The 16,936-nt window shown below is 43.5% G+C and overlaps 1 protein-coding gene across 1 annotated transcript in view; it reads right to left on the bottom strand.

The window, feature by feature from the left end:
* Positions 1-10,583: 10,583 nt before the first annotated feature.
* lrrc52 (leucine rich repeat containing 52) overlaps positions 10,584-16,936 on the bottom strand; it is a gene marked incomplete at both ends in the record, with an annotated part of 49,677 nt that continues 43,324 nt past the window's right edge. The window contains one exon of the mRNA XM_084185499.1: positions 10,584-10,912. Within this exon, the coding sequence (XP_084041625.1) occupies positions 10,584-10,912 (329 nt within the window). The remainder of the gene's footprint in view (positions 10,913-16,936) is intronic.

The raw sequence follows: 16,936 nt of genomic DNA, 5'->3' as shown, positions 1-16,936 counted from the left end.
AGAGCTAGTTAATGAGTAATCTGTTTGGATACTAGGAATGTAAATATCAGCTAAATGACAATTGTTTTAGATCTATTTTACCTTAAGATCGCTGGAGATGAATGTGTAACTCGTCATATGGCAGGAAACTGAAAAGCATATCAACATGATAGGTACTATATCTTAACTAGACCCTTTAAACATTATGTCACCAAAGAAAATATTAAAACATTTTAACAATGTATTTTTTGGGGGGCTGAGGCTGGGGATCCGAAGGTAACCACCCCAATCTTGCTTGTTTGTAGGTGACCAAATACTTATTTTCTACCATAATTTGCAAATAAATTCATTAAAAATCCTACAATGTGATTTTCTGGATTTTTTTTCTCATTTTGTCTGTCATAGTTGACGTGTACCTATGATGAAAATTACAGGCCTCTCTCATCTTTTTAAATGGGAGAACTTGCACAATTGGTGGCTGACTAATACTTTTTTCCCCCACTGTACATAGTGACTTTTATCGTGTTTATCTTTTTTTGTACAGAAAGTTTATACTGTTATTTTGATCCTCTTATTTTATTTGTATTATTAAACTCTGCAATTCACGGTAAAGTCTACGGCAGTTGTATTTGGCGCATGTGACAAATAAAATTTGATTTGATTTGAGTTTGGGCCGCATGAGAGAAAAATGCGACCACTTGCACAATCATCCTAAAATCTCATAAGAAATTAGGTATTGTTTTTTGTCGGTTCTGTTATGTAGCCTAGAATAATATCAATATGTGATCTTGCAGACATTGATTCAGCTTTGATCTAACTTTATTAGCACCATTCTCCATTCATCACTGAAATTTGCCAGAGTATCCTAGCCTGTTCTCTGGGCAGCCAAACGAGTAGAGCAGAGACTGTGCGTAAAGTAGAGAATCCAGCACATGCGCAGAAGTTTCAGACTTTTAGCTGTTGGGAAGAGGGTTCCAGAGAATTCGGATCCGCAGCCACTCTGTTGTTTTGTAGACTGTTAGACTTCTGGTGTCAAATCTGTCTGTAAAAGTACACATTGCAGAAATATGCTTGTGGTATTGCGACCATTTTGAGAAATCATATAAAACTTATCTAAATTATACTAGACACCTTGATAAAGCATAATATATGACACATTTGTTTATAAGTACAACTTCTCTAGCGCTTGTTAAATACAAAAGCTTTGTGTTGTCACTATTGTGACCCATGGGATTAAATGGGTTAATAAACAACAGAATCCACAAAGGAAAAAAAGAAAATGCAGTCATTCATAAACATCAGAGTCTATCCTTTAATAATAGTAAAAGATACAATATGACTTAATATAAGTTACTGCAGTTTTAAATAGCCGGAACCGCTGTAGACAAAGGACAGTCCTGTGTAGAGTCATACAGTATTACAGTAGTGTGTGTGTACGTGTGTACGTGTGTACGTGTGTACTGGTTTCTACTGGTAAGGACAGAGTGTGTGTGTTCAGGTTTAAACTGCCAGTGAGAAGATTCAGAAGGCCTGTCAAAGAACCAATGGGGTGTTAGCAGTTGAAGCTGCTGTGTGTGTGTGTGTGTGTGTCACTTTTAACATAATGAAGAGACAACTGTCTCCAGCCTCGATAACACCATTAATTATCCTCTCTCTCTCCTCCCTCTTCCCCCTGTCCATCCCTCTCTCCCTCCCCCTCTCCATACTCAGGTCCACACTGTACAAACCAAATGTGCTATTTCATGACATGACCTCATTAAGTTGAAACCACTTCTACGTAAATTGACGTCTAATTTCCCAATTTTATTGCTGCAGTACATTGTGAAGTCATTTTCATAGTGGCTCCTCTAATCTCTCATATTCCCTCTCGCTTCTTCCTCCTCTCTCCACTGAGGCCCGATTTAAAGAACAAGCAACCAGAAGGATCCCTGCTGACAACTATATTTTCCTGTACTCACACAACAGCACATCAGACTGGTATGCTGTGTAAAGTGTGTGTGTGCTGAACATAGAGTCACAATAGAAGTGTGTGTGAACCAGAGCAAAAGTTGTGTTTTGCTTTCACACAGGTGTGTGAGGGAGCATGCGGGTGGATATTCTATCTATGTGTGTATGTGTGTGTGTGCGTGCTCACACTCTGGCAGTAAGAGTCTTTTACTTATTGCATTAGATGGTTTCTGTGCTTCATACTCAAGCTCTGATACTGCCCAAACACACACACAGCCACACAGTTGTGGAGAGAGAGAGATGAACACAAAAGGAGAGACAGAGGGAGAGAGATAAAGAAGAGGTGTGAGGTATTAAAGCCTCTCAGAGTAGCAGACTTGACACTGGGCAGTGGATATATATATATAGATATAGCCCCTGGTTCTCCTCAGACTTGACTGCCCTTGACCAGCACAAAAACATCCTGTGGCGTACTGCAATAGCATCGAACAGCCCCCGCGATATGCAACTTTTTAGGGAAGTCAGGAACCAATATACACAATCAGTTAGGAAAGCAAAGGCTAGCTTTTTCAAACAGAAATGTGCATTCTGTAGCACTAACTCCAAAAAGTTTTGGGACACTGTAAAGTCCATGGAAAATAAGAGCACCTCCTCCCAACTGAGGCTAGGAAACACTGTCACCACCGATAAATCTACAATAATCGAGAATTTCAACAAGCATTTTGCTACGGCTGGCCATGCTTTCCACCTGGCTACCACTACCCCGGCCACCAGCTCTGCACCCTCTGCCATTTCGAATCCCACCGTACCTTCTCCGCTATGCAATCCGGTTTCCGAGCTGGTCATGGGTGCACCTCAGCCACGCTCAATGTCCTAAACGATATTATAAACGCGATCGATAAAAGAATGTACTGCGCAGCCATCTTCATCGACCTGGCCAAGGCTTTCGACTCTGTCAACCACCGCATTCTTATTGTCAGACTAAATAGCCTTGGTTTCTCAAATGACTGCCTCGCCTGGTTCACCAACTACTTCTCAGATAGAGTTCAATGTGTCAAATCGGAGGGCCTGTTGTCTGGACCTCTGGCCGTCTCTATGGGGGTGCCACAGGGTTCAATTCTCGGGCCGACTCTATTCTCTGTGTATATCAATGATGTCGCTCTTGCTGCTGATGACGCTCGGATCCACCTCTATGTGGACCATTTTGTATACATCTGGCCCTTTATTGGACACTGTGTTAACAAACCTCCAAACGAGATTCAACGCCATACAACACTCCTTCCGTAGCCTCCAACTGCTCTTAAACACTAGTAAAACTAAATGCATGCTCTTCAACCGAACGCTGCTTGCACCCGCCCACCCGACTAGAATCACTACTCTCGGCGGGTCTGACCTAGAGTATGTGGACAACTACAAATACCTAGGTGTCTGGTTAGAATGTAAACTCTCCTTCCAGACTCACATTAAGCATCTCCAATCAAAAGTTAAATCTAGAATCAGCTTCCTATTTCGCAACAAAGCCTCCTTCACTCATGATGCCAAACATGCCCTCGTAAAACTGACTATCCTACCGATCCTTGACTTCGGCGATGTCATTTACAAAATAGCCTCCAACACTCTACTCAGCAAATTGGATGTAGTCTATCACAGTGCCATCCGTTTTGTCACCAAAGCCCCATATACTACCCACCATTGTGACCTGTACGCTCTTGTTGGCTGGCCCTCACTACATATTCGTCGCCAAACCCACTGGTTCCAGGTCATCTATAAATCACTGCTAGGCAAATCCCCGTCTTATCTTAGCTCACTGGTCACCATAGCAACACCCACCCGTAGTCTGCGCTCCAGCAGGTATATCTCACTGGTCATCCCCAAAGCCAACACCTCCTTTGGCCGCCATTCCTTCCAGTTCTCTGCTGCCAATTACTGGAACGAACTGCAAAAATCTCTGAAGCTGGAGACTCTTATCTCCCTCACTAACTTTAAGCGTCAGTTGTCAGAGCAGCTTACCGATCACTGCACCTGTACACAGCCTTTCTGAAATTATCCCACCCAACTACCTCATCCCCATATTGTTATTTATTTTGCTAATTTGCACCCCAGTATCTATATTATATTTGCACATAATCTTTTGCACATCTATCATTCCAGTGTTATACAAAATTGTATCTATTTTGCACTATGGCCTATTTATTGCCTTACCTCCATAACTTGCTACATTTGCACACACTGTATATATATTTTCTGTTGTATTTTTGACTTTATGTTTTGTTTACCCCATATGTAACTCTGTGTTGTTGTTTTTTATCGCACTGCTTTGCTTTATCTTGGCCAGGTCGCAGTTGTAAATGAGAACTTGTTCTCAACTGGCTTACCTGGTTAAATAAAGGTGAAATAAAAAATAAAAATAATAATATATATAGATATATGTAGATATATTTAGATATATGTAGATATATTTAGGGAGAGCGAGACTGAGTGGAGGAATGGAGGATAGAAGGAATGTGTTGTCTCTGAGCCTGCTCTTCCTGCTCTAAGGCAACCCTGACGCTAGCAATGTGTGTGTGTCCAACTGGTATGGAGATGGTTCAGTGGACCGCCTGAAACCGGCCCACTCCAGAACAGAATGGACACACTCACACACACACACTGGGCTCTCCCCCGGGTGTCTCCTCACATCTGCACTGTCATCTCTGTCTGGACGAGCTCATTATGGGACAGAGATCTGTGAAGCGAGGGAGCCCTAGTGTGTGTGTGTGTGTGTGTGTGCCAAGCTCTGCAACCCCCCGGTGTGTGTGTGCAGAACAGGGGCATGTGATAGATAGACCGTGACCAGCACAATAATCGATTTAAAGCCGGACAGAGCTTTAAGACTTCTTGTATGTGTGTGTGTATGTGTATGTGTGTGCGTGGCTCTTGGTGTGTGTGTCTCAATAAGCAGGCAGGTCACCGTGATACATGTCAGTATTCGACATCCATCCATATCTGAGGATGTCGGGAGATGACGTGGAAACCGGCCACTAGGGACAACAGTGAGCGCTGTTACCTTCAAGTAGGTTTCGGATTTACTTTGCTAGGGCGTTGTGGACATGGATGGCGGATGGGCGTAAACTTCTGGTTCTAAAGGTTGCATGTTCAAATCCAGCGATAGAAAGTTGTTTTTGATATTTTTGTTTTAAGCCTATCCCAAACCTTAACCCTTACCTTAACCATTCGGAGCTAATGCCTAAACTTAACCCTAACCTTAGCAATTTGGAGTTAATGCCTAAACTTAATCTTAAACACTTCACGTTTGAGAAACATGGATGAACGTCTAATTCTCACGTGAGACTGTGAGAGCTTGTTGCTATAAGACTCTGGCTGTGCTGCTGAGATCTGATCCTGTCCTCACAGTGGGAGTTAGCTCTGAAGTTTAGCTCATACAGGATGTCTCAGCACAACACACACACACAAACACACAGACAAACGCACACACACACAGCCCTGAGCCAGTACACTGACTCAGGGCTGGGATTGGAAACTTTAGGGACTGTGACATCAGTAATCTGTTTCTATGACTGCTCTCCTCGGGTGCATTTCAAACGATTACAAGATGTTCTTGTCTCCTCTGCATCATTTCAAGCCCTATAGCAGTGTTTCCCAAACTCGGTCCTGGGGACCCCAAGGGTTGCACGTTTTGGTTTTTGCCCTAGCACTACACAACTGATTCAAATAATTAAAACTTAATGATGAGTTGATTATTTGCATCAGCTGTGTAGTGCTAGGGCAAAAACCAAAACGTGCACCCCGAGTTTGGGAAACACTACCCTATAGGGAAACACTAATGCATATGAAGGAGACGAGATGAGGAGAGGAAGCCCCTGTAGACTATTGAGATGCAGCCCTCATCTGATGGCCAACTCACAGCAACATCATGACGTTCTGCAACAATGAATGCATGAATGTTGAAGGCTGTTTAAAATACCAACCCCCGCACCCCTGAGTCAACCACTAGCAAGAGCCATGCACAATTTATCCTATTTTGTTGCCTTACAACCTGGAATTAAAATTGATTTTTTTGGGGGGTTTGTATCATTTAATTTACACAACATGCCTACCACTTTGAAGATGCAAAATAATTTTTATTGTGAAACAAACAAGAAATAAGATTAAAAAAACTGAAAACTTGAGCATGCATAACTGCATAAAGTCAATACTTTGTAGAGCCCCCTTTTGCAGCAATTACAGCTGCAAGTCTCTTGGGGTATGTCTCTATAAGCTTGGCACATCTAGCCACTGGGATTTTTGCCCATTCTTCATGGCAAAACTGCTCCAGCTCCTTCAAGTTGGATGGGTTCCGCTGGTGTACAGCAATCTTTAAGTCATACCACAGATTCTCAGTTGGATTGAGGTCTGGGCTTTGACTAGGTCATTCCAAGACATTTAAATGTTTCCCCTTAAACCACTTGAGTGTTGCTTTAGCAGTATGCTTAGGGTCATTGTCCTGCTGGAAGGTGAACCTCCGTCCCAGTCTCAAATCTCTGGAAGGCTGAAACAGGTTTCCCTCAAGAATTTCCCTGTATGTATTGAAAATGTATGCATTCACTAACTGTAAGTCGCTCTGGATAAGAGCGTCTGCTAAATGGCTAAAATGTAAATGTAAATGTAAATTTTGTGCCATCCATCATTCCTTCAATTCTGATCAGTTTCCCAGTCCCTGCCGATGGAAAAACGTTTTCCTTGATGGCCAAAAAGCTCAATTTTAGTCTCATCTGACCAGAGTACCTTCTTCCATATGTTTGGGGAGTCTCCCACATGCCTTTTGGCGAACACCAAATGTGTTTGCTTATTTTTTTCTTTAAGCAATGGCTTTTTTCTGGCCATTCTTCCGTAAAGCCCAGCTCTGTGGAGTGTACGGCTTAAAGTGGTCCTATGGACAGATACTCCAATCTCCGCTGTGGAGCTTTGCAGCTCCTTCAGGGTTATCTTTGGTCTCTTTGTTGCCTCTCTGATTAATGCCCTCCTTGCCTGGTCCGTGAGTTTTGGTGGGTGGACCTCTCTTGGCAGGTTTGTTGTGGTGCCATATTCTTTCAATGTTTTAATAATGGATTCAATGGTGCTCCGTGGGATGTTCAAAGTTTCTGATATTTTTTTATAACCCAACCCTGATCTGTACTTCTCCACAACTTTGTCCCTGACCTGTTTGGAGAGCTCCTTGGTCTCCATGGTGCCACTTGCTTGGTGGTGCCCCTTGCTTAGTGGTTTTGCAGACTCTGGGGCCTTTCAGAACAGGTGCATATATACTGAGATCATGTGACAGATCATGTGACACTTTGATTGCACACAGGTGGACTTTATTTAACTAATTATGTGGCTTCTGAAGGTAATTGGTTGCACCAGATCTTATTTAGGGGCTTCATAGCAAAGGGGGTGAATACATATGCACGCACAACCTTTCTGTTATTTATTTTTTAGAATTGTTTTAAACAAGTTATTTTTTTCATTTTACTTCACCAATTTGGACTATTTTGTGTATGTCCATTACATGAAATCCAAATAAAAACCCATTTAAATTGCAGGTTGTAATGCAACAAAATAGAAAAAGGGGGGTGAATACTTTTGCAAGGCACTGTATATACACACACACAGATCTCTTGGGGGATGACAGGGGGTTCCAGATGCCACGGGGTGCACCCTCCCCGCTCTTATTGGTCAGTTGCTGACAACAGCAAGATTCTAGAACATTGCCCTTGACGACTGTGACACGCTGCGCAACAACAGTTCTGTAACAGCGAGAGAACCTTCACACAGACACACACACATACACACCCCAGCCTTCCATCTGTAAACACACCTACCCCCACACACACACTACATGCCCTTCCAGGACCCCCCTACATTGTTTACATCCCGGCCATTGGTCCCTTCACCCCTTACACACCCCACACATATCTTACACCCCTTACACACCCCACACATCTCTTACACCCCTTACACATCCCAAATCCCCCTGATCCTATTTCTCCTTCAGTGGTCGTATTTATACCCTGCTCTGTCCTCTCACGGGTTAACACATACCCTTCCTGGCCCTGTCTGCATGACAACAGAACCACCAACACCCCACTGTATCCAGACTGAGCAGCAGATATGTCCTCCTAGGAGACCATGGGCGATATTATCTGTCCATTCAACAGACGAGATGGCTGCAGGGTGTGTGTGTGTGTGTGTTTGTTTGTGGTATGTGTGTTTGAAGTAAGGTCATATCGTACATGGGACAGACACCTTAACAGCAGTCTCATCTGTCTTGAGGTTGTGGGTCTATTGAGACAGTTTAGCTGCTCCTAAGTACATCATCTGATAATGACCAGCTAAAGATCTAACCGTTTAGCTGTGTATCTGTGTCTCTCTCTGTGTGTGTGTGTGTGTATGTGTGTATGTGTGTGTCTGTGTGTGTGCATGAGAGTGTGCGTGTCTACTTGCTTGAGTGCCTGCTTGTTTGCGTGCTTGCGGGTGTGCATGTAGTGACAGCTAAGGACTCGTCTCCTGAATGTGGAGGGATAGAGAGACGGATGAAGAGAGAGATGGAAAGACAGATGGAAGAAGGGGTGCTAATGTTCCTAGGCCTAAGGGTCTGACTTTAGCTGTGCCCTTGAGAGGAGTGTGTGTGTGTGTCGGTGTGGATGCGTCTCAGTAGGCAGGGACATGGAGTGTGATTACAAATGAACCCCCCCTCCCCCACAGTCAAAAGTAGTGCTGATATCCTCCTATTGCTTCACGCCCACATATAGACCCACACACTGCTGCTCTCATCAACTACACTGGAAATAACCCATCTGACTAAACTCAACTCCATGGTGGAGGAAGTTTCTGATGAGACCAGGCTTTGTGGAATTCAGCTCTGACTACATCGATTCGCCTAAGGTCAATACTTCAAAAAATAACAATTATGGAACTATTACCTTGTACCTATGCGTGCCTTTCTTTGTTTGCTTAAATCCATACTTTTTAATAAAACGTTAATCAAATACAACCACCGACTGTTTCCTTGTTAAGATCCAATTGGCACATGTGCTGAGTTGCCATTTTAGAGCAACAGCAATGAGCAAAGAGTCGGTGGTTGTATTTGATTAACATTTATTGAGCAAACAAAGAAAGGCATGCAACTACAGAGGACAAACATACTGTAGGTACAAGCTCAATTCCTGAATTCCACAAAGCCTGGTCTCTGCTCAACTCCATTGATGGAGTTCATCAGAAACTTCCTTCACCATGGAGTTGAGTTTAGTTAGCTAGAAATAATCTGGCTAACAAACACACACACACTGCTCTCGTGTGTGCGCTCTTTACTAACAAGTTTGAGGTGGACAGAAGGGAGAGAGGGATGGAGGGGGAGAGAGAGAGAGAGAGAGAGAGAGAGAGAGAGAGAGAGAGAGAGAGAGAGAGAGAGAGAGAGAGAGAGAGAGAGAGAGAGAGAGAGAGAGAGAGAGAGAGAGAGAGAGAGAGAGAGAGAGAGAGAGAGAGAGAGAGAGAGAGAGAGAGAGAGAGAGAGAGAGAGGGAGAGAGAGAGAGAGAGAGAAAGGGGGGAGAGAGAGGGGGGTGGGGGGGTGTCAGAGAGAAAGAGTGACAGAGAGAGGAGGGGCAGGGTTAGTCTAGACCTATGAATCACTTGTTCCCCCTGTGATGGTTGTGTTTATGCCACAATAAAAGGTGATAGATTTTAAAAGTTAAAAGACAAATCTTTAGGACTGGGCCCACAGAGATCCTATTGAATTAATTGGGATTCTATATGTAATTCTATGATTAGGCCCAAAACATTTAAAAATAGGAGGCTAATAAAATTACCAGGAAGAAATGAATTCTACTTTCACCCCTGGCTGGACTAGAATATGAACCTAACCTACTGTAGACCTACACACTATGTATTTATCTGTGTCTCCTTACACATAATAATGATTTGAATTCATAGTGCTTTTCTCAAACAAAGCGCATAACATTGAATGCAGGGTAACTCACTCTTATTTTTGCTTCACCAGAGAAACCAGCTCTTAGTATCTGTGCTGAGACAGGCTAGCAGTGTGTGTGTGTGTGTGTGTGTGTGTGTGTGTGTGTGTGTGTGTAACAGTGGGGGGTGTATTGCTCTTAATAGTTCAGAAGTTACTCTGTAGTCCTGAAGTGGAAGGCCTATTCCCCCTTGTTGCTCTCTCGCACGCTCTCGCACGCTCTCGCACGCTCTCGCACGCTCTCACACGCACGCACGCTCTCGCACACTCTCGCACGCACGCACGCACGCACACACACACACACACACACACACACACACACACACACACACACACACACACACACACACACACACACACACACACACACACACACACACACACACACACACACACACACACAGGGTATAATGTCTGTCCTGTTCTCGCCCACTTAGAGACACCCAGTCAGAACAGGACTGTCTCTCTACAGAGTCCAAGGTCACAGTGTCCTTTATTCTCATCTCTCCGTCCCTCTTCTTTCCTCCTTATTTTCTTCAATGTCCTTCCATCACTCCATAGCTCCTTGTAATGTATCTTCTCTTCTTCTTCTTCTGCCTTTTCTATTTTGTTCTCTTCTCTTCTAGCTGCTCACAGGCTCTAATCCCCTCTTCCTCTCCCCTCCTACTCATCACGCCATCACACCTGCATGCCAGGCTTATTCAGATCCCCGTTCCCCTGATTCCCTCCCCCCATTATCCCTCCCCCCATATGTCTCTCCTCCTCATCATCACTGTCCATGTCTTCCCCCTTCCTCTTGTTGTATCTCTCGTACAGCACCATGAGGACACCCATCACCCATGCCGACACGGTGCCAGCACTGAAGATGACAAAGCCAATAGCGATAAAGAACAGATAGTCCCAGTAGCCCAGGCCCTGGTGGCAGTCTGCCCTCAGCTGCATGCCCACCTCAGCCAGCCGCTGCCCAGACACTTCCGGAGGCCCCTGGCACACAGTCTGACCCTCATCTGGAGAAAGGGAAATAAAACAGAGATAGTAAGGGGGGGTTAAAGAAATGGAGCGATGGGGGAGCAAGAGAAGAGCATTAGGCAGGGATGGGGAGAGAAAGAGTTGAGAGGAGAGGAGGGAAGGATGGAGGAGAGGGAAAGAAAGGTGAGGGAAAGAAAGAATGAGGGTGACGTAGAAGAGAGGGAGAGAGGGAGAGGGGGAGAGGGGGACAAAGAGGCAGAGAGGGGGAAAATAATTCAAGGTAGAGAAATTACCACAATGCAGCTCACACACACACACACATAAAAAGCTGTGATAACCTTGGTGATAAATGATCCGTAAAAACACTATAGATTTCCTCAGGGTAATGCAGATCTAGGACACGTCTAGGACACAGACTCATTAGAATGCTTAACACACACACACACACACACACACACACACACACACACACACACACACACACACACACACACACACACACACAGACTGGGATGAGCATTTAACTAGCCTTCATAGAAACACACACAAGGCATCTCCAAGGAGAGATAGTATTTTGCTGATAAAAGCACCACATTTGGTGCAGATGTAGATTTATGTGCCCTCAAAATATTTAGATATGGAGCCACATCTGATTTGGCCCATTGGGGGGCATTGCAGCCATTTTTTTAAATGGCAGCTGACGGTATCACTTTTCTTTACAATTCAGAAGGACTTTTTTGAGTTAAAAGCACCAAATTTGGCACAGAGGTAGATTTATGGACCCTGAAAAGATTTAGATATGAATCAAATCAAATCACATTTTATTTGCCACATGCGGTGAATACAACAGTGAAATGCTTACTTACAAGGCCTTAACAAACAATGCAGTAAAAAAAAAAAAAAGTGTTAAGTAAAGAAATAGATAAGTAAAAAATACAAATTGCAAATAATTAAAGAGCAGCAGTAAAATAAAATAACAGAAGGGAGGCTATATACAGGGGGTACTGGTACAGAGTCAATGTGCGGAAGCAACCACAGATTTGGCCCTTGGGGGCCGTGGCAAGCATCTTACAAAATGGCCACTGTCGGTAATATAATGTCAAGTTCTGAAGTCCTTTTTTTTATGAAAAACTCACTGCCTAGCAATACCAAGTTTTTACAACTCAGAAGGAGGATTTCAAGAGAATGGCTACCAAATTTAGTACAGAGATAAATATATGCACCCTGAAAATATTTTGATATGGAGACACCACAGATCTGGTCCCTGGGGGCCATTACTGCAATTTTACAAAATGCCTTTGACCCCAATTAGGCTAGATGTTATAGTTTAGAGAACCTTGTGTACATCTCCCAACATTTTATAACATGCCTGGTTGTCAATTGTCAAACTTATTCCATGGAGGGCCAAGTGTCTGCTGGTTTTTGTTATTTCCTTTCAATTTGTGACCAATTCTACTAAGATATTTTGAATTGTTTTAAAGTCATACCAAGGATAATTTTGCTATTTGATTTAGAATTTTAAGACCCCTTGAAGTATAAAAAAATATATATACCAAAAATATTTGATGAAACATTTGATTTGGTCTTACTGCTATTAGCCCATACAAACACATTGAATAACAGATTCACTACATGGAACAACAGATAAAAAATCAAAAGGAAGTTTGTTCTGAAGTGTCTATCCTATAACTGAGAGGTATAAGAAAGATCAGGAAACATGTATTTAGCCCCTTATTTTCCAGGGTCCCCTGTAGCTCAGTTGGTAGAGCATGGCGCTTGCAACGCCAGGGTTGTGGGTTCGTTTCCCACGGAGGGCCAGTATGAAAATGTATGCACTCACTAACTCTGGATAAGAGCATCTGCTAAATGACTAAAATGTAAAATATACAGTGCCTTCGGAAAGTATTCAGAACCCTTGACATTTTCCACACTTTGTTACGTTACAGCCTTATTCTAAAATTGATTAAATAAAAACAATTCCTCAGCAATCTACACACAATAACCCATAATGACAAAGCGAATACAGGTTTTTAGAAATGTTTGCAAATGTACATAAAACTTTTTTTACATAAGTATTTAAACCCTTTGCTATGTGACACGAAATTGAGCTCAGGTGAATCCTGTTTCCATGGATCATCCTTGAGATGTTCTACAAGGTACCAAAAGGTACCAAAAAATTCTGCAGCATTGAAGGTCCACAAGAACGCAGTGGCCTCCATCATTCTTAAATGGAAGAATTTTGGAACCACCAAGACTCTTCCTAGAGCTGGCCGCCCGGCCAAACTGAGCAATCGGGGGAGAAGGGCCTTGGTCAGGGAGGTGACCAAGAACTCGATGGTCACTCTGACAGAGCTCTAGAGTTCCTCTGTGGAGCTGGGAGAACCTTCCAGAAGGACAACCATCTCTGCAGCACTCCACTAATCAGGCCTTTATGGTAGAGTGGCCAGATGGAAGCCACTCCTCAGTATAAGGCACATGACAGTCCACTTAGAGTTTGCCAAAAGGCACCTAAAGACTCTCAGACCTTGAGAAACAAGATTCTCTGGTCTGATGTAACCAAGATTGAACTCTTTGGCCTGAATGCCAAGCGTCACGTCTGGAGGAAACCTGGCACCATCCCTACAGTGAAGCATGGTGGTGGCAGCATCATGCTGTGGGGATGTCTTTCAGCGGCAGGGACTGGGAGACTAGTCAGGATCGAGGCAAAGATGAATGAAGCAAAGTACAGAGAGCTCCTTGATGACAACCTGCTCCAGAGCGCTCAGGACCTCAGACTGGGGCGAAGGTTCACCTTCCAACAGGACAACGACCCTAAGCACACAGCCAAGACAACGCAGGAGTGGCTTCTGGACAAGTCTCTGAATGTCCTTGAGTGGCCCAGTCAGAGCCCGGACTTGAACCCGATCGAACAGCTCTGGAGAGACCTGAAAATAGCTGTGCAGCAATGCTCCCCATCCAACCTGACAGAGCTTGAGAGGATCTGCAGAGAAAAATTGGAGAAACTCCCCAAATACAGGTGTGCCAAGCTTGTAGCATCATACCCAAGAAGACTCGAGGCTGTAATCGCTGCCAAAGGTGCTTCAACAAAGTACTGAGTAAAGGGTCTGAATACCTATGTAAATGTAATATTTCAGGTAGTTTTTTTTATACATTTGCAAAAAATTATAAAAAACATGTTTTGCTCCGTCATTGATGGATGAGGGGAATAAAATAAGAAAATCAATTTTAGGATAAGGCTGTAACCTAACAAAATGTTCGAAAAAGTCAAGGGGTCTGAATACTTTCCGAAGGCACTGTACTTCCATTTATTTTTTCAACTGGTAACGGGGGACCTTCAGACGAGTCTTGTGATGCCTGTGGGTGTCCTACAGCAAAACAAACGACACGTACGTGTTCGTGAGAATCTTACTTTTCCACATAATAGTCATAATAGTCAAACCATTCGGAAGCTACAGACAATTTTGTGAGAAGACCGATTTTCGGGATGTCTCATGGTCTGACAAACACCACTCTAGCTCTGTCACCTTTCACCGCAGATGCAAAAGTGCGACATCGGCACATTCGATAAAAAACAACATATATCTCTAGCTAACTTTGGGATTTTTACTAGCTAACATACATTTTGAGAGTTATATTCTCTCTCTCTCTCTCTCTGGGCGGCAGGTAGCTTAGTGGGTAAGAGCGTTGTGCCAGTAACAGAAAGGTTGCTGGTTCTAATCCCCGAGCTGACTATGTGAAAAATCTGTCGATGTGCCCTTAAGCAAGGCACTTAACCCTAATTGCTCCTGTAAGTCGCTCTGGATAAGAGTGTCTACTAAAAATGTATCTCTCTCTCTTATGTACTACTCATCACATGTTAAGTGGCTACTCCACATCTCTGTCAGTCAATCTATTACAGCCAATGATGTGTGAGGAGAGAGCGGAGACCCCTGCAGACTGACCTGGGTCACTTCTGTCTCCCCATCACTGACTGACTGCACCAGAAAGTGAAAGAGTGGAGGAGGGAGATAGAGAGAAAGTGTGAAAGAAGGGGAGAGTTCTTTCTTCACATGTCATTTAATTTAATCTCTCTCTCTCTTTCTCTCACTCAATCCCCACCTCCTCCCTCCATCATCCATTTCTCATGCTTAATTGCACGGAGTTGTCCTTTCCAAAAAAGAAGATAGTGAACTTTTCAAGAGGCCTCTTTTTTCCTTCCTAGACAAATAAAGGTGTGTGTGTGTGTGTGTGTGTGTGTGTGTGTTGCGCATGTGTGTGTGTGCATGTGTGTGTCTGGCTGTGAACGGGGTACTGATGATTCATACTGTTAACTATGTTAATTAAACTGCACTCATCTTTCAATAATACCAGAGGTCTGAAGGAGAGGGGGAATGATGGAGAGAGAGGGTTCAGATAGTACGGGAGAGTTCCAGAAGAGAAGGGAAATAGCACAGGAGAGACAGACTATCTAACTACAGAGTTCACCACCATTATATAAAAAACGATCTAATCAGATACAGAGATATCCTATTTAATTATATTTGTAATTCTACACTCTTAGAAAAAAAGTTGCTATCTAGAACCTAAAAGGGTTCTTCGGCTGTCCCCATAGGAGAACCCTTTGAAGAACCCTTGTTAGTTCCAGGTAGAACTCTTTTGGTTCCAAGTAGAAACGTTTTGGGTTCCATGTAGAACCCTTTCCACAGAGGGTTCTACATGGAACCCAAAATGGTTCTACCTGGAACCAAAAAGGGTTTTTACCTGGAACCAAAAAGGGTTTTCCTATGGTGACAGCTGAAGAACCCTTTTGGTACCCTTTTTTCTAAGAGTGTATGATCAGATATCTGTAGCCCTCAGTAGTTCTGTATCATGTATTTAGAGTGTAAATCCACAATCAGCAGGACAATCTTAGATTAGTTTAAATGGCTAATCAAGGACATATCCAATCTTAATCCATCCTATAACTGGTACAGTGGGGAAAAAAAGTATTTAGTCAGCCACCAATTGTGCAAGTTCTCCCACTTAAAAAGATGAGAGGCCTGTAATTTTCATCATAGGTACACGTCAACTATGACAGACAAAATGAGATTTTTTTTCTCCAGAAAATCACATTGTAGGATTTTTAATGAATGTATTTGCAAATTATGGTGGAAAATAAGTATTTGGTCAATAACAAAAGTTTCTCAATACTTTGTTATATACCCTTTGTTGGCAATGACACAGGTCAAACGTTTTCTGTAAGTCTTCACAAGGTTTTCACACACTGTTGCTGGTATTTTGGCCCATTCCTCCATGCAGATCTCCTCTAGAGCAGTGATGTTTTGGGGCTGTCGCTGGGCAACACGGACTTTCAACTCCCTCCAAAGATTTTCTATGGGGTTGAGATCTGGAGACTGGCTAGGCCACTCCAGGACCTTGAAATGCTTCTTACGAAGCCACTCCTTCGTTGCCCGGGCGGTGTGTTTGGGATCATTGTCATGCTGAAAGACCCAGCCACGTTTCATCTTCAATGCCCTTGCTGATGGAAGGAAGTTTTCACTCAAAATCTCACGATACATGGCCCCATTCATTCTTTCCTTTACACGGATCAGTCGTCCTGGTCCCTTTGCAAAAAACAGCCCCAAAGCATGATGTTTCCACCCCCATGCTTCACAGTAGGTATGGTGTTCTTTGGAGGCAACTCAGCATTCTTTGTCCTCCAAACACGACGAGTTGAGTTTTTACCAAAAAGTTATATTTTGGTTTCATCTGACATTTACATTTTAGTCATTTAGCAGACGCTCTTATCCAGAGCGACTTACAGGAGCAATTAGGGTTAAGTGCCTTGCTCAAGGGCACATCGACAGATTTTTCACCTAGTCGGCTCGGGGATTAGAACCAGCGACCTTTCGGTTACTGGCACTACGCTCTTAACCACTAAGCTACCTGCCGCCCCTGACCATATGACATTCTCCCAATCCTCTTCTGGATCATCCAAATGCACTCTAGCAAACTTCAGACGGGCCTGGACATGTACTGGCTTAAGCAGGGGGACACGTCTGGCACTGCAGGATTTGAGTCCCTGGCGGCGTAGTGTGTTACTG

Source organism: Coregonus lavaretus, assembly GCF_964263955.1.
Source record: "Coregonus lavaretus genome assembly, chromosome: 21".
NCBI classification, from domain to species: domain Eukaryota; kingdom Metazoa; phylum Chordata; class Actinopteri; order Salmoniformes; family Salmonidae; genus Coregonus; species Coregonus lavaretus.
Note: the sequence above shows the minus strand (reverse complement) of the source record. Positions and strands in the feature narration are given on the sequence as shown.